The sequence below is a fragment of the Peromyscus eremicus genome, chromosome 4, assembly GCF_949786415.1.
Source record: "Peromyscus eremicus chromosome 4, PerEre_H2_v1, whole genome shotgun sequence".
Lineage (NCBI taxonomy): Eukaryota > Metazoa > Chordata > Mammalia > Rodentia > Cricetidae > Peromyscus > Peromyscus eremicus.
In genome coordinates, this window is record NC_081419.1 from 55640467 (window position 1) to 55667082 (window position 26616).

General features: G+C 39.9%; 1 protein-coding gene across 4 annotated transcripts in view; it reads right to left on the minus strand.

The window, feature by feature from the left end:
- Positions 1-614: 614 nt before the first annotated feature.
- Znf385b (zinc finger protein 385B) overlaps positions 615-26616 on the minus strand; it is a 401032-nt gene continuing 375030 nt past the window's right edge. For all 4 annotated transcript variants that reach the window (XM_059260779.1, XM_059260776.1, XM_059260777.1 and 1 more), the window contains 4 exons: positions 6182-6427; positions 4793-4971; positions 4210-4311; positions 615-2027 (listed from right to left, as the gene is read on the minus strand). In XM_059260779.1, the coding sequence (XP_059116762.1) occupies positions 1812-2027; positions 4210-4311; positions 4793-4971; positions 6182-6427 (743 nt within the window). In that variant the 3' untranslated portion in view covers positions 615-1811. The remainder of the gene's footprint in view (positions 2028-4209; positions 4312-4792; positions 4972-6181; positions 6428-26616) is intronic.

Consider the following 26616-nt stretch of genomic DNA (forward strand, 5'->3'; position numbering starts at 1 on the left):
ACAGAGCACAACTCAGTCAAATGCCCTCTGGAATTACCCGCCTGTGAAATCCTGATGTAATAAAATGGTTGTTATTTTAGTCTACAAAGTTTTAGTTGGTAAAGAAATAATAGCTCATCAGAACAAACAGTGCTGTACTAAACGCTATGCTTACAAAGTGATAGAATGGGGTGTCCTGATTGGAGGGAGGGGTCAGGGAGGGGCATGAAACTGGAAGCGTCCATAAATGTTACTGACTGGGATAAAAGATGAACTGGGGATTCAGAGAACCTGCACACACAAAATCTTAAGAAATCAGAGCCACAGGGTTTTAACAGGCTGCTACCTTTTTGGACAACATTACTACTTTGGCCCAGCTTCACGGAGAGTCAGAGAGAATGTGGTGGGGAAGCCTGGCCTCATACAGATGCTGTGAACAGCAAGCGATGAATAAACATGACCATTAAGTATGCATGCGAAAGTGTGAAATATGTAAGAGGCAGTCCTCCTACCTATCAGCCATCTCTCATCAGGTGATGTGAAATTACAGGAGTCTCCAGAGAAAACACCACAGAAAACAGCAGAATTTTTTTTTGTACTTTTATTGAAAAGGTACATTTAAAAAAATACACAGACATTTTACCATTTACAGATTGCAGATATAGGCCCTCAAAAAGAGTTCACTCTATATGTTGTTTTATGATACCTCTTGCCCCTGATATCACAAACATTCCAGTCTTCTTAACATCAGTTTTTTTGTTTTTTTTTGGGGGGGGGGGTTGTCGGGCAGGGCATGGTCACATGACCTATGACGTAGTCACTGAACAGAAAGACAGATTGTTCAATTATAAATTATATATCTTCTGTACATTATTGCATCAAAGAGCCACAGAATTATGTAGCATCATTACAAATGAAAAACAAAAGTTGAAAATGAAGATCATTATATGGAAATACACGGATTCATTGTCTTCTTGCAGATGTACAGAAGGTGCCAAAATGTGCAATTAGGAAGCTCTTTTTGTTTCTGTACACATTTGCTTAGCAACTCAAACCAGTGAGGGTGCTACAAAAATAAGTTAAAACAAAAATAGCAAACAGGTAGTAATTATAGCTATGTTATATGGCTTTCTATTTCATTTAAATATCTCCAAATAAAACACGAAATAAAGAAAATACATTATCTTTTGTTCTCTTAAAGAGAAAAAATTTCAAAGCTACTTTTGCTTCCTAACAATTACACAGCAGTAAAAAAAAAAGTTTAATTCGACAAGAGTTACAGTCTAGTACTACACGGGATACAACAGTACTCAGGTCTAGAACAGTACACAATCCCTGTGGACACTAGTACACCAAAAAGAAAAACGCCATGATCCATGGGGAAGATGGTATCCACAATTAAGCACTTGCGATGGGCTTTTGTTCCACACTAGAATATGCCCGCTTGGATTCCGGAGTTATTTACAGACATCCGAGGAAGAGTCTACCGTTCAAGTCTGTCAGGAAGATTCCATTTTGTTTCTAAGCCAGATCACGTCCATGGGAATACAGAGGTCGGTTTTCTTTTTCTGATCAATATAGTTTCAAGAAACTTAAGTATCTCAGATACACCAATTGGCTGGGGTAGGACGGAGGGGACACGGGAAATAGGGGATTAGCGCCCTTGAGCCTGGTCTCTGTTTGTCGCTGGAGGTTGGGCTGGGCGGTGGCCTGCGCTTTGTCAGAGGGTGGGTGGGGTACTTACAGTCACACACAAGGCTTACATTGCTGAATCCTTTGGGCTTTCCTTCTACACCTTTCCACTGGCCTGGCCTGTTGCGGGCTGCAAGTATTTAGTAAGGGGCAAAGAGGATGGAGGCAGGAGTGGCCCGGATGGGCCCGTGGCCAGGTCTCAGCAGCGCAGGAGGGATGGCTGCGGCCTGGAAGAGAGAGGCAGATGGCCGAGGCGGTAGGGACAGCGCAGTGGACACAGCTGCAGCCGCCAGGGGCGAGGACAGAAAAGTCGGGGCCAGAGGCTTCATCAGATCTTTCTGGAATGCGAGCTTTGCCTAAGAAGGGACAAGACCGGGAAACGGGGTGAGAATACCATTAACAAGCCACAGCACCACTGAGATTTTCACTCGTGAGACACTACAGAGCCAGCGAGTTGAGTTTTCGGCATCTTGACTTCGAGAAGTCAGGAAATGATGGCTGTCCCTGGGCTCAGTGGCTCTGGGGGTGGCTTGCCTTTTGACGCTTACTTCAGTTCTGTTTTGGTCTCTGGAGAGACACCCAGAAGGGTCCTGCCTAGGCAACCAGTTCAACTCAAATCTCAGAAGATGTGGTCTAGAGAGGTATGCAGCTTAGGCTGGCCTTGAACTTGCCTCAGCCTCCCAGCGTGCAGAGATTATGGATGCACCACAACATCCAACGTGTTCAGTTTTGTTTTTTGGGCAAGTGTGACTCTTCACTTCTCTTAGACAGACTGCACTGGGGTTAGGTAATTGAAGTGTAGAACATTAGGGACCCATGAGGAGTTGAGAACATAAAAATCAATTTGCACTTCTTGTACTGTCCCCATGATGAGCATTCCCTGGAAAAAATGATCGCTAAATCAAATTCTGTGTTTGACAGTGGCTGTAAGTGGGCCGGGAACCTTTTCTACTTAAAGGAATCCCAGTGTGGACACCTCCCAGGAAGAAATCAATCCTAAATTTCTGTCTTTTGCAATCCGAGGGGGCTGTGCCAACTGCATTTGCTTAATGCAGGGAAGGTGATCTAAGACCCCCTCCAGCAGGCCCAGCTCATCTCCATCTCAGATTAAACACCATGTTAGGCCCAGCCCCAGGGATTTGTGAATCCATCCATCTATGTATTTATATGATACCTGTTGCTGAAGTCTCTAGGTATTTGTACAAGAAACTGACTGAAAACAGTACATATTGAGAGCAGGTGAGATGGGCTAGTTACCAACATGAATAGAAAGAGCAATACACAGACTTTCATATGTATATAAGCACATACCAGAAAATGGGGAGATACTAAATATATAGATTTTTTTTTTTTGGTCACAAAAGTAGCCCCTCATCCTGGGTCTGAACCTTCCCAGAATTCCCCAGCCATCACTTGCTCTTGTTCTAGGCCTTTCGTTTTCTTCATATCCTACAGAAGGATGTCTTTGAACAATGATTTACTAAAAGAGTAAGACATTAGCTCTTAAAAAAGAAAAAATGGATTATTTCTATTTTGTTTTTGTTTTTTTTTTTGTTTTCGAGACAGGGTTTCTCTGTGTAGTTTTGCGCCTTTCCTGGGACTCACTTGGTAGCCCAGGCTGGCCTCGAACTCACAGAGATCCGCCTGGCTCTGCCTCCCGAGTGCTGGGATTAAAGGCGTGCGCCACCACCGCCCGGCCGATTATTTCTATTTTAATTGTATGTGTGCATGAGTGCAGATGCCTGCTATATTCAGAAGAAGATGCGGATCTCCTGGAGCTGTTGTGAGCTGCCTGTCCTGAGTGCTGGGAACCAAAGTTGGGTCCTGTGTAAGAGCAGCAAGTGCTTTTAACCCCTGACTGGTTTTCTCTCCAGCACCGGGGCACTGCCTTTTAAAGAGGCTCCCCTTTGTTGTTCAAAGGTAGATTTCTTCAGAGTTCCCTGTAGCAGGGAATTAAGCAGCTCATTCTAACATTTCTGGACCTGTGAGATGGCTGGGCAGGTGAAGGCACCTGCTGCCTAGCCTGACCTGGATCAGTGGATATATGTACCTACGGCCAGGCCTCACAACCAGAACTTGATCCCCAGGACCCACAAGGTAGGAGGAGGGAGCCAACCCCACCAAGTTTTCCTCTGACCTCCACATGTGCACCATGGATCAAGCACCTGGCTCTCATGAATTCACAACTGTTAGCTTAGTGCTAGAACTCTTGCTTCGTGGGTAGGAAGTTCTGGAGTAGATCCCCACTCCAGAAATTAGATGATTAATAAACAAACAAACAAACAAACACACAAACAAATAAATAAATAGAAAAACAAATTAAGTAGGTAGGAAGTTCTGGATTAGATCCCCAGTCCAGCAATTAGATGATTGATAAATAAATAAATAAATAAATAAATAAATAAATAAATAAATAAAAATAATGGATTGATTACTCATTCCCAGGAGTCTAGTGACCACCTGTTCTGAGGCTCTCCTTACAACCACCATTCAATCCAGCAAGGCTGTCCCATAAAAGAGGTGTGCGAAGGGACTTACAGCTAAAATGCTTGGGCTCCGCTGGAGCTTGTTGTAAGGGCTGTATTTCGGCTTCATCGGTTTTCCTGCCACGCGATCTTTATGCCTTCGGCTTGAAATGTGCTGCAAGAAGTACGGCGCATTAGCTGACTTTCTGAAAGCTTTTCCTCCTAGATAATGATAGCTGATTTCTCCACTCCCCCTCAAGGAGAGGACTTTCCCTCCAGTCCAATGCCTCTGCCCCTCTAATGGTCTCTACAGTCTTACTAGATTCCCCCGAGTTGTCACAGTCGGTCACCACCAAGAATGTCTTCCTTGACCAGACCTTGAGAGTTTAGGAGACAAGCGTCACATGTCACTGACCCTTGGCTAATGATGCATCGAATGCTCTTGGTGACTTCTGTGCCCATCTGTCTATCTCTAGCTCCTGGGCTGGAAGCTGAGAGGTAGGAAGTCCCGGCTCAGATACTGGGTAATGACCTTCTCTTCTACATAGCACTTGCATGTTAAATTTTACAGTGAGCACACAGAGAACCATTTCTAGATGAGGAGCCACACAGAGATGACTTAATTGGGTAAGTATGTCTAATTTGGGCTAGCTTACCTGTTTGAGTTGAATTTCTGAGTTAACATGGACATCACAGATTTCACAATGAAATGTCTTATTCTGGAGTCCTGAACCCTTATTGCCATTTTGCATCTTTAATCTTGACCCAGGTCTTGGATAGGACTTAATTGGACCAGCTCCATTACGAGCCTCAACCATGGTCTTGTGTTTAGATCCTAGAAAGAAAGAGGTATATGTTTAATAGCTATTTAAGGACTGGGGGCAGGGCTGGAGATGTAGTTCAGTTGGTGGAGCTTTTGCCTGGCATGTGTGAAGAAGACCTGGGTCTGATCCCAGAACTTCACTATCTTGGTGTGGTGGCTTATGCCCGTAATCCCAGTACTTGGAAGGCAGAGGCACAAGTTCAAGGTTACCATCAGCTACACAGCAAGTCCAAAGCCAGACTGTGCTACGTGAGACCCTACCTACAAATAAATAAAGAGGAATTATAGGAAACCCTTTATTTTTCTTCCCTTCTTTCGTCTTCTATCACTTTTTCTCCCTCCCCTTCTCTCTTTTCCCCTGCCCTCAACTTCCTCTCTTCCTTTCTAGTTTTCTTTTCTTTCTTTTTTTGTTTTTTTTTTTTTGGTTTTTCAAGACAGGGTTTCTCTGTGTAGCTTTGGTGCCTGTCCTGGATCTCGCTCTGTAGACCAGGGTGACCTCAAACTCACAGAGATCTGCCTGGCTCTGCCTCCCAAGTATTGGGATTAAAGACATGCACCACCACCTCCTCGCCTTTCTAGTTTTCTTTGAGACAGGCTCTTACTATATCCCAGGCTGGCCTTGAACTCACCTTGTAGCCCATGCTAGCCTCAACCCTGTGATTCTCCTGCCTGAGTCTCTTGAATATTAAAATTATGGGCATGCACCACCACATCTAGCCCATGTACATGTTTTCTTTTCATTAATTTTAGTGTCTGAGTAATATTGTCTATCACATTGGGCTACTATAACTTATTCAGAATTTTATTACTGACAAATTTTTATGTTGCTTCTATATATATATATTTTAATCTCCTCAGTGTATAGCAGTGACCAGTCGACATAAATCTTTGACTATATTTCTGTCATTTCATCAAAATGATTTTTGGTAAGTATTCGATGCTTTCTGATGAAATTAAGAACATGTTTTGTCTCCACACTACTTTTGCTTGGCATTCTTCAGTCATCATGACCACACTTTCCTAAAACTGCTCCTTTAAATTAAAGAGAGAGAGAGAGAGAGAGAGAGAGAGAGAGAGAGAGAGAGAGAGAGAGAGAGAGAGACTGAGACAGGGCCGGGGAACAGTGAACAAATGTGGTGTGTAAGCACCAGATGCGATATCCTGGTGAGAAGAACTGGATTTGGTTCTCAACACGATTTAGACCCCAAAGGCATCTGCTAACCTGTATTGTGTGCCTCCAGCTGTGACAGGGAGTTCACAGCCACCTTGCATAGTGAACAATAGAGTAATTTTTTGGCTTTTTCTTCTTCTGATTCAGCAACAGACCCCGGAGCGCCGTTTGTGCTCTTGGAGGGAGAAGTGATGGCCGCCGGTGGCAGGGGCGTGGCTCCAGATTTGAGGAGAAAGGAGCCTCCTTCAGAGCCTGAGGGCTGACTGGAACTGGTGGCTTTCAACTTCACTTTGTCTTCTAAGAAAGACACAGCGGTGTTATTAAAGTCTCCCATCTCATACAGGCCAGAATTAGAAACAGGATTTGGTTTTCCATATCAAATAAGAAAACCACCATAGGTTCTTTTTAAGTTTAGCACAGATTTTAGCTTGTAGAGCTTGATTTAAATAAAACCCCACCCCATAAGCTTCCATATCAGATTACCCCCAAATCATGATGATCTATGAAGCATGACTTTGGTCTCCCACTTAAAATAGGTGATTCTTCTGAAATCCCTGAGTCATAAATCATGCTCTATAAAAAGCTTTACTATAACAAAGTCAGCTACTCTTCAGTATGATGGCAAGGCAAGATGGCAACATGAGATATGTCATTAGCCCATGCTGGTTTCAGCTGACTACTTGTGACTTAGTTACGGCATAGGTATGAAGTTAAAATTTAACTTTGACACCAAGTCAAAACTTTACCTTTGTGTGCTTGGATAGAGGGAAGGGAAGAAACATGGTTAATTGTGGTTATGATTAGTTAAGTTTTCCCTGCTTTCTGAATGGCAATGTACTCTATCCAAAACATGGAGGTTCCATTCTTTAGGCTCATGAATTATTGCCCATCTGAATAAAAAGTTTTCAATATTCACATCAACCACACTCACAACATGAGTATTATTCAAATAATTTAAAGACATCTTGACATTTTTCATCACACAATTTCTGAAGGCTTATTATCCTGAAGGGCCCTAAGCAGGCTGTGAGGGGTCATAATGACACTGATAGAATCTAAGGCATTGTTCAGTGACTCCCCTGTGAAGAAAAACTGGAGTCTAGTGGGCAACAGCATACCCATCTCATGTTTAATTCTAGCAGAGTTGGCACTCTTAGAAAATGTCTAGAGAAGGCTAACTAACTTGCATTAAGAAAGGGAGACTACGTGAAAACATATTTGTTAATTGTCCTAGGCAGTTCAAGACTGCATACAATTGGCTTAGATGACCACCAATTGATTTGTCTGTTTCTATGTTTATTCACAAAATTCTGCACATGGCAAACCAAAGCTTTCAGTGTTCACTATAATGATTTTAAAAGCTTCCTTAACCTGGGCATTCACCACTTTGCATCTTTCCTCCATGTTGGGTGCATGTCAAGATTAACATGGAAAGACTGGACAAGTAAGAGTGCCCTTGAGAGGGCCCCGATCTGAGGAGCCAAGATCTGTATCTTCTGGTTCTACATTTTGTATGCCCTTTCAGAAAATATATTCAGACTTGAGGATGAGATAAAGTTTGATGCGAAAAGTCTGCGACTTTTGTAAAAGTGAGAGGAAGATTATTATTACTCCTAATTGGTAAGAGTAAATCAAGGTGGAGACTCATTGTTGAGATTTGAACTCCTTCATCTGCAAGCATCTCTTGGAGGGAGCCTAAGAGAACTCATGAGCAGCAAAGGAATGTGGCAGTCTTCCCAGGGTGCTGCGGGAGCTGCCCAGCTCTTGTGATGGAGACACGTTACTGCACACAGGTTACCTCTTGCTCCAATCATTGTTATTTCGTACAAATTTGACCCACGAGCCAGTGGTCTACTCACTCACTCTTCCTGATGTTACCATGTTAGGTTCCTGATATTAATCTTCCCCATGCACCTGTATGTTTATGTCAAACTTTGTAGCTGAGAAGTACTACTAACATTATTCTCTTATAACAAATTTGTAGGATAGGTAAAGCTGAAAATATATTTTTTTCTTATTTAAAAGGTAAGGAAACTGAACTTCATAAATGAGTGTCATGTTTCCCATACCTGGTCTTCATGTGGTATACTAATCTTTTTTCAAAAAGGAGAAGCGACTTAATATATCATCATTAATATTACAGATGCACACATATGAACTAGCTGCTGTCTTTTTACAACAGTTTAGTTTTAAGACTTTTTTTTCTTTTTTTGAATTTAAGTTTTTTTGAGAATTTCATACACAAGTGTAGTATTTAGATCATTTTTACCCTCCCTTTTTTGTTTTATTTTCACACACACACACACACACACACACACACACACACACACACACACTCAGAGAGAGAGAGAGAGAGAGAGAGAGAGAGAGAGAGAGAGAGAGAGAGAGAGAGAGCGCCTGCCATTTATTTTTCTTAAGCGAAGGTACTGTACATTATGCTCAATAATCACTGCTTTAGGTTACAATGAGGTGTATAATATATACATATATATATATATCTATATCTTTCTATGCTTTTTTCTTTAAGAAAAAACTAAGCAATTTCCTTTTTCAATTGTTAATTCATTCACTAACAAATGCATGTTGACATCGTGTTAATGGCTGACAAGGTGCTAGACACTGAAGAGAACAGTAAGCAAACCAGGTACAGACGTGAAGAAAGTTAGAGGAGGAGGGATAGAGATAAAGTTAGAGGGAACGAGATAGCCACTCAGAGGTCCTATCTTATGGTGGAACCTAGCGAGAGGCATAGGAGCATGGAGCCGACATGGTTACTTCTGCTTGGGAAGAAAGGAACATGTTTTCATTAAGGAAGTGGCATTTTGGAATTTTGAAGGTCAGATTTAGATAAGCATAGAATGAAGGTGAAATGGAGTAGAAAATGGATGGCTATCAACCAACACGCAAGGGCATAGGTAGGGGGTTAAAACATCTTAGGGTCTCAACCTGGTTGCTGAGTCCAAGACTGACAGTCAGATGTTATGGGAAATATTACCGTGAAGGTCAATTGAGCCTTGCGGCAGAGACTCTCAACTCCACTGAAATGTATACCAGGACAGAAACCTCCCTTTTAACAGCAGACTGAGATGCATAGTATATTCAACTTCAGTGTGATTTAAGATTTAGATAAACTATTGTTTTCCATGGGATAGGCTAGAATCAATATTTTAGAACATGAGGAAGAATTTTGACTTTGGAAATACATAAATGAATTCAATATAGTCAGAGGATTCTGTGAGATTGATACCTGATAGTCAGTAAAACAAACTCTAAAATCAAGAAAATCACTGCTGCATTTACATATTTAAATTATGGCATTCTCCCAGGATGTGTGAACTTAAGAACAGCAGGGACTAATTTTATTGTTTCCCCTCTCAGTGGCTTGATATCCCAATCTACTATGTTATTTCTCTTGGTTAAGTGACATTTTTAAAACCTGAGTTTTAAAATGGATTTGAAGGTTTAATTAATGTTCTGTTTACTTCTGTTTCCTTTAATAAAGATGCGTGTCATCTGGAACTTGGAGTTAATGTAAATTCCATTTTCAAGTATTCCCTTGCCTAATGTTAATTAGCAGGCATTCTGACTGTCATAATCATTTCCTGTCTACTCACACCCTCCTTGTAAGGTTTTATGCTGCAGGACTTGGAAGCTACTGGACCTCTCACCCACTTCCCAAAGCTCCAAACACTTAAGGACTCTTCGCTGGGGGACTTCGTTTATATCCAGTTGATGAACCACATAAAGTCAGCCATCAATACTTGTCATCCTTATTTTCCACTCCAGAAACTTCACACAAATAAGTTCACCTTGTTCAAAGTTAATACTGTATTTCATAAATGGTACCTTGGAGGGCTAATGTACTAACACAGAAGACAGAAGTTTCTGGATATAGTCCTAAGAAATGGATCTGGGTAGATGGAAAACCCATTCATATATGTTTCTTAATTAAAAAAAAAACTTTACTTACAATGTTTGTCTTAAATTTTGACTTAGAAATTTGAAAGCCCCACCAAATTTTTATTATTCTATTTGAAGGATTATTCTTGAATTTGATTTTATTAATGTCATAAAAATTTTTTCTAACTAGGTTTCAATGGTTGAATAACATATGTATCTTTATATTAACAAATCTATGTTTACTATTATTGAGAGCTACTGGTAGTGTGCCCAGGTCGCAAGACCCCCAAGCAAGACCACCACAGAGCCAATATCCGATGCAAGCACACAGAGATTTTTAATGTCAAAACAAGCAAGCTTTGTCCAACATCCGACACAGCAGGTGGAGGAGGAAGGCCCTGAGTACTCACTTTAAGGGGTTTATATAGGAAAGGTCTACATGCAGCTTGGGATTGGATGAGGGGGCTAGGGGTGAGGTAGTTCTTTGAAGTTACTGGCTGAACTATAAGAATGGGGTTACTGATGGCTAACAGGATTCAGGGTATCTACAGAGACATAAATTTTTTACTCCCTATGTCCTGCTTTTGTTGAACCCAGGATATATACATTCAGATTTATTGTTCCAGTCCTACTCTCTTATAAGTTCAATTTCTGGTCAGTTGAGCCCATTACTCCCCATATCTTGTTTTGCCAAGTCCAGGATACATAGATTGATTGTCCCAGCCTTAAGTTCAACTTCTGCTCACTTCTAAAACTGCTAGTCAGCAAATACCTTTGGAGGGGAGAGGGGGAAGTGTCTCTCAAGATGGCTACTGATTTTTCCCTTTCAGTAGCAAAAGACCATGGGAGTATACAGTAGGTGACAACTAGTATTCAGAAGGTCAACCTATCAGAACCAAGGGTTCTGTTGGAGGAAACCATCATACAAGGTGTTATGGAATTACTGCCTTTTGAATGAACTGGCTATTTCTTGCTGTAAACTTCTTGTGCAATAACAGCTATGATTCTCCCCATTTACCATGCATTTCCATGTAATGTGTACAACTAATCTCATGATTACATCTCAATCTTATGGGCACACATAAATTATGGATAGTCTAGAAGATGGTTTCTTATTTAACTGTACAATTTTTATGAACAGAAACGTACTAAAATATGCTTCATAACTAGGTCTATTGTTCCCTGTGACTGTAGACACTTAGAGGTCTTATTCTCCAACCTTAGCCACTGACAAGACAAAATTGGCCAGACAAAGTGTCCTCGTAGAACTTTCACAGAGCAGAATTGCAGGTGCCTGGCCTTGTTGGATCAAAACTCTTCAGAAGAATTATAGCAAACCAGAAGTGATAGTGCAGGTGTTTGGCCTTGGTATATCTCAGTCCTTCAAGAGATCAATAGCACCTATGTTGCCCTAAGCTTCCTCCACCAGCACCTGCCCACTTGGATTCAAAAAACAATTAACACTTTGTATTTATTTCTACACCAGTTTTTAATGCAAGATTTTAGGCTCAGTAGACTAATTATGTGTAGGTCCTGAGATTCAGGTGATTAACAGAGAAAGGCTGTTAACTGATTAACCATGTCTGGATATTATTAATCACATAAAATAGTACACATATTCCTTGCCTTTTCCTTAAATCTCTCATTGGTAAATTTCTTCCCTTGTAACCCTTGTAGCTATCCCTTTAAGAGATAGCCAGAACTTTTTACAATCTACAGCTGTTGTCAGTCACCAATTAAGCTGACCAAGTCTTGCCAAGTGTGACTCTTGTCAGAATAGTTGTCCCTGAGAGTTTACTTTGTAGTTTTTACTAATGAGTTGTTAATGAATGGATGTATAGAGATGCTTGGGGGGGAGAGAACGAAGAGGAAGGACTAAGAGAAGAACTAAGAGAAAAAAAAAACAATGAGAGAACAGCAGATGAAGGGACAGAGAGGAGCTGAATATGAGAACAGAAAAGAAGCTGTGTAGACAGAATTGACTTAGAAGAATAAAGCGAATAGACTAAAGAACTCAGTGTGCTTAGATTCTTTTCAACAGCCCCAAGTTTAGATCCTCAGCTGGTTGTTAGATTCTTCCATGGACCCTGGAGAAAACAAATAGGGACTGGACCTCTATTGTTTTCAGTATACTATTAAAATTTCGAAAATCAGGTCAGATGACATTTAAAGAGTTAAAACCACCCATGAGTTCACCAAAAGTTGTATATCACTTATTTTACACAAATTCTAATGAAGGAGAAACCATTTCTAACTCTACTTTTATGTTTAGTCTGAGTTTCTTTTGCAAAATCTCTATAGAGCATAAAGTACATGTATTTTAATACATCTGTACATTTATGTAGGCAGATACAGAATGTTCCCACCATGCCAGAAGGTTTGTTTGAACTCCTAATCAATTAAGAACTCCCAAAGGTAACCACTATTCTTGCCTCTATCAAATTATATAAGTAACTATTTAAAAACTTCATATGCATGGAATCATACATACAATGTGCATTTCTGTGCTATTATATAGAGAAGGTTTTTTTCCTCACTGGCAAGTAATGTCCCACAACATGTGACCACACTATAGTTTATCTTTTGGAGACTGATGAACATTTGGAATGTTTTCAGTTTTGCCTATTTTGAATAATGCCACTATGAGCATTATGTTCTCTTATAAACATAATACTAATGTGTAGCCAGTAGGAAAAATAGTAGAATCTCTGGGCCATAAGATACTCATCTCTCTACCTTTAGTAGGTTCTGAAAACAGTTTTCCAAAAATAATTGTACCAGTTTACCTTCTTATCAAGAACACAGGAGAACCCTAGTCTTCCTGCATTCTCTCTAGAACCAGGTGCTAAGGTAGGCTAGGAAGAGGACAGTGCATGTTGCAAAAGGCTAATGGCACAGTAGAGCTGTAGGGCAGCAGGGTGCTGGGGGGGGGGAGCTGAAACAACGCTGAAAAAATGAGACCTTGCTAGAACTGGCTAGGACCACCATGGCTGCCAAGACAGCTGCCAACTCTTCCTTGTCTTCTTTAATAAACTCTGTCCCTACATTAGCATTACGGATTGGTTGTACTCATGCCACTTAGGAAGAACTCACATAAAGGACAGAAAGGGGAAGAGCCCTTATTTCAGGGAGTCTCCAACTCACCTGGGAGTTCCCTGCCTTTCCTCCATTAAGCAAGGGCGGGGATGTGCTGACAGATGACACAATCTGGGAATTTGTCATTTTAACTCCTTGAGTGTGTCCTTCCACTGTATAGTACATCTCTCCCGGTCCTTACTTTGTTGTCTCTCGGGATTTTTTTCTCCCACAATGACAAGAACTCTGGGTAGAGCTCTCAGTTTCCTGTCCTGAGATCTTTCCAGGCCTCACTGTCCCAGTGATATCAGATCATCATCATATCTGATTTTAGCAATTTGGCAGAGGTGAGTTAGAATTTTTACTGTAGTACTGATTTGTATTTATTTCCCCACTGACTAGTAATATTGAGCACATTTACATATTTTATTAACTAATTATATGTTTTCTTTGTGAAGTGTTTGTTGCTGTTTATTTTTGAGACAGGGCTTCTCAGTGTAGCTCTGGCTCTCCTGAAAGTTACTCTGTAGACCAGGCAGGCTTTGAATTTACAGAGATCTACCTGCCTCTGCCTCCTGAGTGCTGGGATAAGGACATGCACCACCACACTTGGCTTTGGGAAGTGTTTGTTTAAACAATGTTTAAACTAGACTGTTACATTTAAAAATATTTTGACTTATCGGACTGTTACATTTAAAAATATTTCGACTTTATCGGAACACACACACACACACACACACACACACACACACACACACACACGAATCTGAACTGACATCCTTTGTTAAACACTTAATCACCACTCCTTTCCCGAGACATGCTTCCCGTCCTCTAAATGCAGTCTTATGATAATCTCAATTATGTAAAAACAAAGCTAGGGCTTAGGTAAACAAGGTGCCTCTGGCTGTTCAATTAATAAAGCAGAGAACACCGATTCACACAAGGGCTGCCTGGACATGGAGCTGCTGTTGTTACTGCTCTACCATTTTGCAGGACCTTAAACTGAGCATGCTCACCGTTAGGATTATCTTCTTTAAAGTCTGATACTGTAAGAGGATGGCATCATTCTGTATATGTAAGTTATAAGATGCCATCAAAAGCATCACATGTTATGCTCAAAACTGTCAAGAAACGGGTAAATAAATCGCATTAGTACTGTTTCTTTAAATGCATTGGGGGGATCAGGGATGCCTCCTCTTAGATGTCTCTTTGGCATAAGGATTATTTTGAGAAGCAGCCAGAGGAGAGGCTCAGAGAATTAGAAATTGCTGTATTTTAAGGGCAGTGTACACCTATAAAGGAAAGTCTGCTTATAAGGGTGTCTCTTTCTCTGTGCCAGGAAGAGAAGGACTCTAAATCTCTAGAGGCTCTTAATGGGAAAGCCAGTTTCAACATTACCCTTATTTACTCTGTTTTTCTTGGTCACTTCCTATAACTGGCCTCTCCAAGCCTTTCTTTGCTTATTTGAAGATGGTACTTACGTCTGAATTCAAAGCCATTTCTTGTAGGCTCTCTCATTTCTCTAGGTATTGCATGGATACACACAAGATATACATGCTATGTTTTTCCCTCTTCAATCTGTGTTTTATTATAGGGATCAGTTCCAAAAACGAACTCAGAAAGAGGGGAAAATTATTTCTCTGTACTGTAGTAGTGACTTAGCATGTGGGCTACAGAAACAAATGTTAACAGCCCCCAAAATCTTTATTTCATGCAAAAATCTACATAGATTATTTTTCTGTGCTTTACTACTTCCTGATTATTTTCCCAAACTTAATGGACATGCCAATGAAATTCTCAGATTTCAAAAGTGAAAAATTTTCTTGCATTGTTGTTTTTAATGTCTTGATTTGCCAAGTCTGTTTGAATTAAAAGCCATTAAGAATGCTCCACCTCTGAGAAATGGTAAAGATTTAAAAAAAAAAAAAATCACAATAGGAGGAGGTGAGAAGATACATCAGATATATATCTACATCTTACAAGAGATATATAGATACATAAATATTTACAATAAACTAATTATGTATACCAGTTGGTGGGCCTGTAAATTAGCATAAAGAAATAACCATCTACCTATGTAAGAACCATTTAATGAACACCTACATATATTCTACAATATATAAACAGCAAAGTTAGAAGAAAAAGGACCAAGACTTTGAACTCAATGAAAGGTAAGTATGTAGCTGTGGAGACAGAAACTAAGGTGTGTGTGTGTGTGTGTGTGTGTGTATGTGTGTGTGTGATGTTGGGGCTCAGGAAACAATGCTCCATGGTGCTTGGCATGCTCAGCATTTTGGAACTAAAGATTAAAGGAAACTGGAAGATCTTAGAGGCTGCATGAAAATCAGACCTTCTTAACCTTCTTCCCCCACAAACACAGAAGAGGGCTCTCTTCAAAGGATTTTACTTTTAAGATCCAGCTGAGATTTCTTCCAAAAGATGAAAAATTTATCTTCAACTCCCTCCCTGGGAACTTTGTCACCAAATAGGAAAGATTAACCACCAGAGAAGAGACCAAGGTTTGCCTCCACGTCTAGGCAGACTTTCACCTGGTCTTCTGAGGGCAGTTATCAGAGATTGCCTGGGAGACTGTATCTGCCTAGTAGGAATCATGGTGACAGTGAAGTTCTGCCCCTCCCCCACCCGGAGCCTCCAGTAACCCCAGGCTGTCAACTATCCCAGAGCTGAGAGGATTTTATGCTAGGCCATTGTCTCTTTTTGGGGGACTTGACTGTTTCTCCTGAGAATCATTTGTCACCCTTTAATGGTACTCACAGTATGCTCCCCACCCCCGCCCCTTTTCCCAAGAAGAGGACATTTACATTTCAAATATCAGATCTGGCTCTTTGAGTTTCAGATTTTGGCCCCTGTGCATATTAAATGATTTACATGCCCCCCCCCTTCCCTCTTCATCTGCCTATTATCAAGTAATAGAGCTGAAACAAAAATCTGATCAAGGATCAGATCCCATATAGTCTGGTAGAGCATGAGAGGCATCTGGGGTTAATCGAGAACTGAGTATGAGTACTGAGGGGGAAAAGTGATCAGATTCATGTTTTCAGATCATCATGTCGACTGCTGGAACAGCAATGGCCATGCCTTTGTGAGTCAGGCTATGCACTGGTAGGTAATGCCGATTGAAATGTCTTGTCAGGGGGAGGGGACCCAAAGAGCCAGACCCAAAGAAGACACACTCCCTGGATCATCAAGACCCACTCGACACGTTGCCTTGTTGCCCACTGTCCCCCTCTTCTTCCCTTTCTTCTTTAGAAAGAGCCAGCCCTCTGCAACTCGGAGCTGTCGTCTCCTGAGAACTGGCTTTTAAGAGGTGAGTGGCCTAGCCCTGCGTCCACCATCACTGTTGGAAAATAAGCTGTGAAAGCACAGAGATCCGTTAGGGGACCACTGCAATTGTCCACAAGGTAGCCACGGTTAGTAGCAGAGAACATACAAGTTTTAGAACCATTCGGACTTACTGATTGTATGTGAAATATCCAAAGAAAGAAATCAGGGATCACATCTATGGCTTTGGCATGAACACTTGGTAAATGATGGTGGTGCCATTTATGAAGAAGGCAGTGATAGTATTTAGGCAGATAACAGAACTTTCTGTCTTAGAGTTAAGAAAACTTGGCTATTCCTGACTGACATTAATCTCAATCAAGACTTAAGTAATTGCTAAATTAATCCTAAAACCTGCAAAACATTTTCCTTTTCTTTTTTTCCAGAAGCACAAAGGAATCCCAAAGCTTGAAGGCTGTAAGAAAATGACACTGACTCCAGGGACCTGGAAAATCCTCTCCATCCTTGGGTGAGGAGTCCTGAGGTTAGAGACAGGTATCCAACAGGATCTCCCCAGAAAAAGAACCCAATGGAGACCAGAATTGAGGGGAAGGGAATGTGTGAAGAAGGCAGTGTGAGGGAAGGACAGCATGTCTTGTAAGAACAGACAGTGGAGGACAACCTGGAGAAACTAAAGAAACTTGAGTCTTTGTCCAGTGAGGCTTTGGAGTGGGCATGAACATTGCGTTCCTCCTGGGATCACGTGATGCATAGCCGTGAAAAGCCCACCTCCTCGGGCCACAAAGGAAGAGATCATGAACTGTGTCTGCTACTATTTGTTTTTACTTTGCTGTCGATGAAAGGCTGTTCTCTGTGGCCCCAAGCTCAGGATGCGCGTGAGACAGGAAAGCTAGCCATCTCCATTACCATGAGCTTACCTGCTAGATCTGGGTCAAGAATGAAGAGAAGCTACCATCTTTTCCTGTCACTTTACCTTTTTAGCTGAGTTCTGTAGTCAACTTAAAGCCCCATATTGCTTTTGTCAGTTTATTTTTAACCGAGCAGTGAGAAGCACTTTGAGAATTGCTTGCTTAAATGTTAACATGTGAAAGTCTGCAGTTCTGTTTCTGAGACTCTGTCCCTCCTCCTAATTCGCTCAATCCTTGGTTACCTTCCTGAGGCCACTGGAGGATGACGATTGTTAATTTAGGAAGCTAATTTCGCTTTTCATACTTAATATTCTACTGGAGAGGATCAGGCATGGAGGCAGACAGTGAAAGCATGCCTGGTCATTCTCCTTCCTTTATTCAACAACACCTCCAGCAATAAGTCACCATCATTTCAGAAAACACTGACCAGTTACTACATAAGACTCACGTATTTTCTTTGGTTTTGTCTTTCTGTTTTCTGAATAGTAAGAAATGAATGGGTGTCAGCCAGAGCACCCACTTCCCTGTGCAGTCTTGTGAGAAATGAAGTTAAGAAACCCAGAGGGCTCTACACTAGACTGGGGGGTGGAGAGGTGTTGGGGGGGGAATGGATGGACCATGGCAAACCTATATGCATGTCAATTGATGTGTTGCCAAGGGCTCTTATTTACGCCTTTGCCTCATCTGTCTCAGTCTTATCTACACATTTGACATAGCAAGAGGGATAGAAACCACTAACTGATGACAGATATTTTAAAGTTTAAAGTAGAATTCCATTAAGATAGGTAATGGATTTGAAAAAAAAAAAAAAAAACCCTCCACAAAATGCAGAAGCACCAGCAGCATACAAGTTGTAAGATGAGAAAATGAATAAGCCAACTTGGTACCTTAGATGTAAAACAATATGTAATAAGTTGTAAGAGTGCCATCTCTAACATCTTAAAAAATTTTTTTTTTTGTATTGTGTATTGCTGGATGCACAAAGAAAGTGCTCTTCATTTGTAGTATAACAGGCTTTGTCAGAAAGAGCAGGAAGAAAAGGCCAGCCTTGCAGAGCATGGTAGATACGGGCAATCAGTTCTTCTTAACTTTATCAGGTGTTTTCCTAAAGGTTATATGGAGAAAGATCATAGAAAATGTAGTAGTTTGAAGGTACCATTTAAAAGATTTTGTTTGAAGGTGTAACTTTTTGGGCAATGGAATATTCATAAGTAACTATTTTAATACCCTTTGATCTTAAGGATCAGATTTAAATTAAGATTATGCACACTTTGGCCAGGGAAGCAGGTAGGCTACAGCAGATCTTCACCTCACCCCCCCATTTCTCCAAATCCAGTCCCCCACTCTCATCTCCAGCTCTGCAGCTGACCATCTGCTTCAGCCCTTAGCCCCCTGCACACCTCCAGCTCCAGTGTAAAACACAGATCTTTCCCTTTATTCCAGCCCCCAACTCCAGCAGGCACTCCCTGGAAACCCACTCAGGCCAGGGAAGCAGGGAGGCCAATTGCAGATCTTGACCTCTCTCTTCTTTCCTCCAAATCCCTGGTCTCATCCTCAGCTCTGTAGCAGACTACCTGTTATGGTCTTTCCTCACCCTTGGGCCCCATTCCCAGGGGACTAAGCAGATCCTGGTGGAACACCTGCTTTCCTCCCTCCTGTGAACTCCATCAGCCCCCTTCCTATCGTCTCACTAGTCCTAACTGTCAGCTCCCAATACCTAGGAAAACATTTTACCTGGAACTATAAGAGTAAGAGCTAGACAATAACAGGCCTGAGCTAATGGCCAAGCAGTTTAAATAATGTAAGAGTCTGTGTGTTTATTTTATAAGTGGGCTCTGAGACTGGCGGGACTTGGTGGTGGGAGCTGGAGAGAAATTCTCCAGCAACAAATGGCGTCCAACGTGGTGGCAAGAGTTTCCACCTAAAAACTTAGAAAAAAGATTCTAAAACGGAACTAAAAACAGCTTCCTAATTGTCTCTCTCAAATAAGCGGCAGCTGCCGGTTTGAGCTACTGGCGGGTTCCTAGCGTGCGCTCTCGACCTGCAGTATGGTGGGAATGAGGCCTCTGCAAATAACACATTAAGCTATGTGGTGGATTTAGCCTTTGCTAGTACAAAACAAAAAAAAGAAGTTTCTGGGCTACATGCTACTTTGGTAAAAGTGTAGACCCACTATTTCTGAGAGTTACGGCTCCCAGAGCTGGCGGAAAGCGGACCGCCGCCATGTTGGGAAGCTGAGGTGGGCGGAGCCAGCAGCCACAGCTGCTGCAGTTTAAGGCAAGAGATTCACAATAAGACAGATTCAGATGTAATAGTTTACAATGTATGTAAAAGATACGTAGGCTTGAAAGAGACAAAAAAAGTGATATATAGAGTTATAGAAACAAATACATAGTTTTAAAAAATAAAGTCTTTAAAGAGACAGTAAAGGAAGTATAAAAAATAAGCCACGTAAAGATGACTACCACACAGAGAATCTGGATTATGTTCTCTTTGATATTCGTAACTGCAGAAAAACATTTGATTGTAAAAGCTGTTGAGTTATGCCAAAATGTATATTTTAAAGGTACCTTGACTTCAAAATTTGGATATAAGGATATGTTGCTTTGGAAAAGAGTCTCTGCTCTTGTTTCCACAGAAAGCCAGAGACCATGGATTTGTTCCAGATTAAGATACATCATGTTTGACCAGCCAAGACCCCCTGAAAGGTCTCCGATGACATCATGGCCCAGATGATTCAACATCCAGAATGGTTTCAAGTCAACTGGCTCAGATATACAGCCTCACGGACTACTCCATGATCCTAAAATTTTCTTTCTGTCTCCAGAAGATACAGCGCCCCCCTCCAGCAGGAAGTAGTAAGAGAAGCTACGCCCAAATTCCCAAATATACCAAGCTGGCTTTAGAGATGGAATTGGCTCACTCCCCCTCTAAACCCAGACATATTGCTCAAAAAAAAAAAATGGTTAAGAGATTCTTGTGTCCCAAATCAGAAGAGCCCTCTGGTGTGGGACAGAGAAAAAACAATATTTTTATTTAAATCAGGTTGATTATAAATACAATCTCTTTCTAAAACAAAAAGGGGGATAGTTTAGATATGATAGGATAAAAGGGTAGATTAATGAACCTACTTTTAAAGAGTAACAACTTGTTTAAAATGTTTTACATTGCTATAGATTTTAGTTTATTGATACAAATTTAAACTTAATTTTGTTATACTGTATATATATTTCTATTCTTGTTTGAGATATTATGTTTATGTAACTCATTTAAAATTGTAATGGATAATTAAAAAATAGATTAATAGTTAGTCATCTATGATAATATTTGTAGCCATGTTAGTTAAGTCTTCTAGGTATACATAGATATATTTCAGATAGATAGGTAGTCTTCAAACACTTCAAAGACCTACAGAATATGGCATTTAAAATGTTTTAAAAGTTTAGACTTTTTGGACAGTGAGACATGTCTGCTCCTGACAGCACCGATTTACTTCAGAGAGGAGGATGGGCATCGAAGACACTCCATATGGAGTTTATCTTCACCTTGACAAAAATAGCCATTTGGGCAAGAAACTGTTCTTGCCTGGACTGCTTGATCAACTGGACATGCAGGACCCATAGAAAGATGACCACTGAACTTTGCTTGACAAAACGGTCCTTCAGGTTCCTGCTTTGCAAAGAAAACTGCCAGACATTCTACAAGACACAGAAAAAAGTGAATAAGAGACTCTAGGCCTGTGGGCTGAAGACAGATGCCCCAACTTTACAAGAAAACTTTGCATGACTGTCCAGGCTCAGCTGTCTCTGTCTACCCTGCAAGACTCCCAAAAGTTGCTTGCATCCTTCTCCCATTTCTCAGGCAGTGTTATATCCTTCTGAGGTCTTTGATGTGGTTAAAGACTAGATACTTACAATTTTCCTTAGTTATAATAAAAGATAAGTTAGATATAAAACCTTAAACTTACAAATATAAGATAGATAGGATCTCTTCTTTAATATTGTAACTGTAATTCTTGCTTGATAATTGTTTTGTTATATGTAATTTTACTATGTTAAAGTTAAAACCTTCCTTTTTAAGAAAAGAAAAAGGGGAAGTGCTGTGGGATGGTCTGTATGTCAAGTGTGTTGCTGATTGGTCAGTAAATAAATCACTGATTGGCCATTGGCTAGGCAGAAAGTATAGGCGGGACAAGGAGAAGAATTCTGGGAAGTGGAAGGCTGAGAGGGGACACTGCCAGCCGCCATCAGGACAAGGAAGATGTAAGGTACCAGTAAGCCATGAGCCATGTGGCAAAGTAAAGATTAATAGAAATGGGCTAAATATAAGAGTAAGAGCTAGACAATAACAGGCCTGAGCTAATGGCCAAGCAGTTTAAATAATGTAAGAGTCTGTGTGTTTATTTTATAAGTGGGCTCTGAGACTGGCGGGACTTGGTGGTGGGAGCTGGAGAGAAATTCTCCAGCAACAGGAACCCCCAGTGGTCACACCTATCAGGATTCTAAGAGAATTTACTAACAGGCATATGGATACCACACTCCCCTAAGAACCAGAGAGGGCAACAGAAAGCAAGGAGCAAAACACCCACCAACAAAGACAAGACCAGATATCAGCACCAAGAATTACAATCTTTCCAAACCCAGATGCCAGCACAAAAACATAATCAATAACAACCAGGACAGTATGTCTCCACAAGAGCCCAGCAACCTACCACAGTAGGCCCAGAGAATTGCAAGGTAGCTGGAGCACATGGCAAAGACCATGAAACAGCCTGTATGAATATGATAGGGGTCCTTAAAGAGGAAATGAATAAATTCTTTAAAGAAATCTGTGAAAACACAAATAGTGTAAGGAAATGAATAAAACAGTTCAAGACATGAAAGTGAAAATAGAAGCAATAAAGAAAACCCAAAGTGACGGATATCTGGAACTACAAAATGCAGGAACTCGAGCAGGAACCTCAGAGGCAAGCCTTACCAACAGAATACAAGAGATAGAAGACAGAATACATTGAAGATACTATAAAAGTAATGTATCCTTCAAAGAAAATATTAACTCTAAGAAACTCTTGGTAGAAAACACCAGGAAATTTGGGACACTATGAAAAGACTAAATCTAAGAATAACAGGAATAGAGGGAGGAGAAGAAACCCAGGTCAAAGGAACAGAAACTATTTTCAACAAAAATCATAAGAGGAAAATTTTCCTAACTTAAAAAAGAGATACCTATCAATGTACAAGAAACTTACAGAACATTAAATGGGCAGGACCAGAAAAAATTTCCCCTTGTTACATAAGAATCAAAAAACTAAATGTACAGAATAAAGAAAGAATATTGAAAATTTCAAAGGGAAAAAACCAAGTAATATATAAAGGCAGACCTATTAGAGCAACACCTGTCTTCTCGATGAACTCTGAAAGACAGAGGGCCTGGACAGATGTTCTACAGACTCTAAGAGACCAGAGATGCTAGCCCAGATAACCATATGCATCAAAACTTTCAATCACAATAGATACATAAAATAAAACAGTCCATGATAAAACCAAATTTAAGTAATACCTATCTACAAATCCAACCCTGTAGAAGGTGCTAGAAGGAAAATTCCAACCTAAAGAGGTTAAACACACCCAAGAAAACACATGGAATAAATAATCCCAGACCAGTAAATCAAAGAAGAGGAAACATACACCACACAGACACACACAGACACACACAGACACACACACACACACACACACACACACACACACACACGCAAATGTACACATACCACCACAACGACAAAATAACAAAATAATCAACAAACACTGCTCACTGATATCTCTTAACATCAATGGTTTCAATTCCCCAATAAAAAGTTACAGAATAACAGAATAGATGTGAAAACAGAATCCATCTTTCTGTTGCATCCATGAAACACACCTTAACATCAAGGATAGTATCTCCTCTGGGTAAAAGAATGGAAAAAATATTTCAAGTGAATGGACCTAAGAAGCAAGCTGGTATAATTTTAATATTGGACAAAACAGACTTTAATCAGAAGAGATAAGGAAGGACACTACATAATCATTAAAAAAAAAAAATCCATCAGGAACACACTGCAGGTCTTAACATCTATGCACCAAACACAAGACACACTACCCAGCTGAAATCACATATTGACCCTCATACACTGGTAGTGGGTGACTTCAGTATCCAACTCTCACGAATAGACAGACCATCCAGACGAAAACTAAACAGGGAAGCGTGGGAGCTAACAGGTGTTATAAATTAAATGGACCTAACAGATATTTACAGAACATTTCACTCAAACACAAAAGAATATACCTTCTTCTCAGCACCTAACTGAACTTTTTCCAAAATTGATCACATACTTGGACACAAAGCAAGTTTCAAGAGATATAAGAAAATTGAAATAATATCCTGCATCTTCTCTGACCAATACGGATTAAAACTGGATATCATTAACAGAAACAACAGAAAGCTTACAAACTCAAGAGAACTGAACAACACTCCATTGAATGAAAAAAAAATGGGTGAAGACAGAAATTAAGAAAGAATTAAAGACTTTCTAGAATGGAATGAATATGAATACACAACATATACAAACTTATGGTATAGAATGAAGGAGCTTCTAAGAGGCAAGTTCATAGCACTAAGTGTCTACATAGAAAAACAACCCCCCCCCCAAAAAAAAACTCAAAAAGCAAAAACAAAACAAAAAACAAAAAACCCCTGGAGAGATCTCATACTAGTAACTTAACAGTACACCTAAAAAAACAAAATGAAGAAATCACACCCAAAAGGAGGAGACATCAAGAAATAATCAAACCCAGGACTGAAATTAATAAAATAGAAACAACAAGAAAAATCAATACAATAAAACAAGGAAACAAAAAGTTGGTTCTTTGACAAAATCAGTAAGATTGAAAAGCCCTTATTCAGATGAACTAAAAGGTAGATAAAGAATATACAAATTAACAAAATTAGAAATGAAAAGGGGACATAACAAAAGACACTGAGGAAATCAAGAGAATCATAAGGACATAATTAAAAAAAAAACCTATACTCCACCAAATGAGAACATCTAAAAGAAATGGATAATTTTCTCAATGTATACCACTTTACCAAAATTAAATCAAGATCAGACAAGCAATTTAAGCAGATCTATAACACCTAGTGAAATATAAGCAGTCATTAAAAGTCTCCTAACCAAAAAAAAAAAAAAAAAAAAAAAAAAAAAAAAAAGCCCAGGAATTCTATCAGACTTTCAAAGAAGAGTTAATGCCAAAACTCTTCAAATTATTCTACAAAACAGAAACATATAGAACATTGCCCAGTCTGTTTTATGAGGGCACTGTTATCCTGATCTCAAACTACATAAAGAACCAACAAACAAGAGAATTACAAACCAATTTACCTTATGAACATAGATGCAAAAGTTCTCAATAAAATGCTTGCAAACCAAATCCAAGAACACATTAAAAAGATCATCCACCATGATCAAGCAGGCTTCATACCAGAGATGCAGCAATAGTTCAACATATGTAGACCGACAAACGTAATCCACCATATAAACAGAGAGACAAAACCACATGACCATCTCATTAAATGCAGAAAAGGCCTTGACAAAATCCGACACTCCTTTATGAGAAAAGTCTCAGAGAGATTAGGGATACAAGAGGCATACCTCAACATAATAAAGGCAATTTACAGCAAGCCCATAGCCAACATCAACTTAAATAGAGACACTCAAAGCAATTCCTCTAAAATCAAGAACAAGGCAAGGTTGTCCACTCTCTCCATACTTAATCAACACAGTATTTTAAGTCTTAGCTAGAGCAATAAGACAACTGGAGGAGATTAAAGGATTACAAATTGGAAAGGAAAAAGTCAAAGTATTTTTATTTGCAGATGATCTGATACTATGCATAAGTGATCCTTAACATTCCACTGGGAAACTCCTACAGCAAATAAACACTTTCAGCAAAATAGCTGAATACAAAATTAACTCACAAAAATCAGTAGCCCTCCTATATATAAATGGACTGAGAAATCAGGGAAATAACAACTTTCACAATAGCCTCAAATAATATAAAATATTTTGACTCTAATGAAGCAAGTGAAAGACTTGCTTTCACTTGATAAAAACTTTAAGACATTGAAGAAAGAAATTGAAGAAGATATCAGAAGATGGAAAGATTTCCCATGTGTGTGTGTGTGTGTGTGTGCGCGCACACACACACACACACACAGACAGACAGAGGATAGCTAAAACAATCCCGAATAATAAAAGAACTGCTTGGAAGTATTACCATTCCAACCTCCAATTGCACTACAGAGCCATAGTAATCAAAACTGCATGATATTGGCACAAAAAACAGATACATTAATCAATGGAATCTAACTGAAGACACAGACATAAATCCACACACCTGTAGACACTTCGTTTTTTACAAAAAAGCCAGAAATACTCATTGGAAAAAAGACAGCATCTTCAACAAATGGTACTAGTCAAACTGGACAGTTACATGAAGAAAAATCCAAACAGATCCATAAAACTCAACTCCAAATGGATCAAATACCTCACCATAAAACTAGATACAACAGAACCTAATGGAAGAGAAAGTGGGGAACAGTCATTGGCATAGGAAAAGACTTTCTCAACAGAACACCATTAGCACAGGCACTAAGATTAACAATCAATAAATGGGAACTCATGAAACTGAAAAACTTCTGTATGACAAATAACACCATCATTTAGACAAAGAGGTAGCCTACAGAATGGGAAAAAATTTTACCCAATTACACATCTGATAGTGGGCTAATATCCAAAATATATAAAGAACTCAAAAAACTAGATATCAAGAAAATAAATAACCCAATTAAAAATGGAGTACAGATCTAAACAGAGAATTCTCAAAAAGGAACCTCAAATGGTTAAGAAACACTTAAAGAAATATTAAACATCCTAGCCATCAGGGAAATGCAAATCAAAATTGCTTTGAGATTCTATCTTACACCTGTCAGAATGGCTAAGATCAACAACACAAGTGACAGCTCATGCAGGTAAGGATGTGGAATAAGATAAATAACTCATCCATTGCTGGTGGGGGTACAAAATTGTACAGTCACTATGGAAATCACTACAGCAGTTGCTCAGAAAGTGGAAATTGATCTACCTCAAGATCCAGCAGTACTACTCTTGTGCATATACCCAAGGGTTGCTCCAAACTACCACAGAGATGCTTGCTCAATCACATTCATTGCTGCCCTATCCATAATAGGAAGAAATTGGAA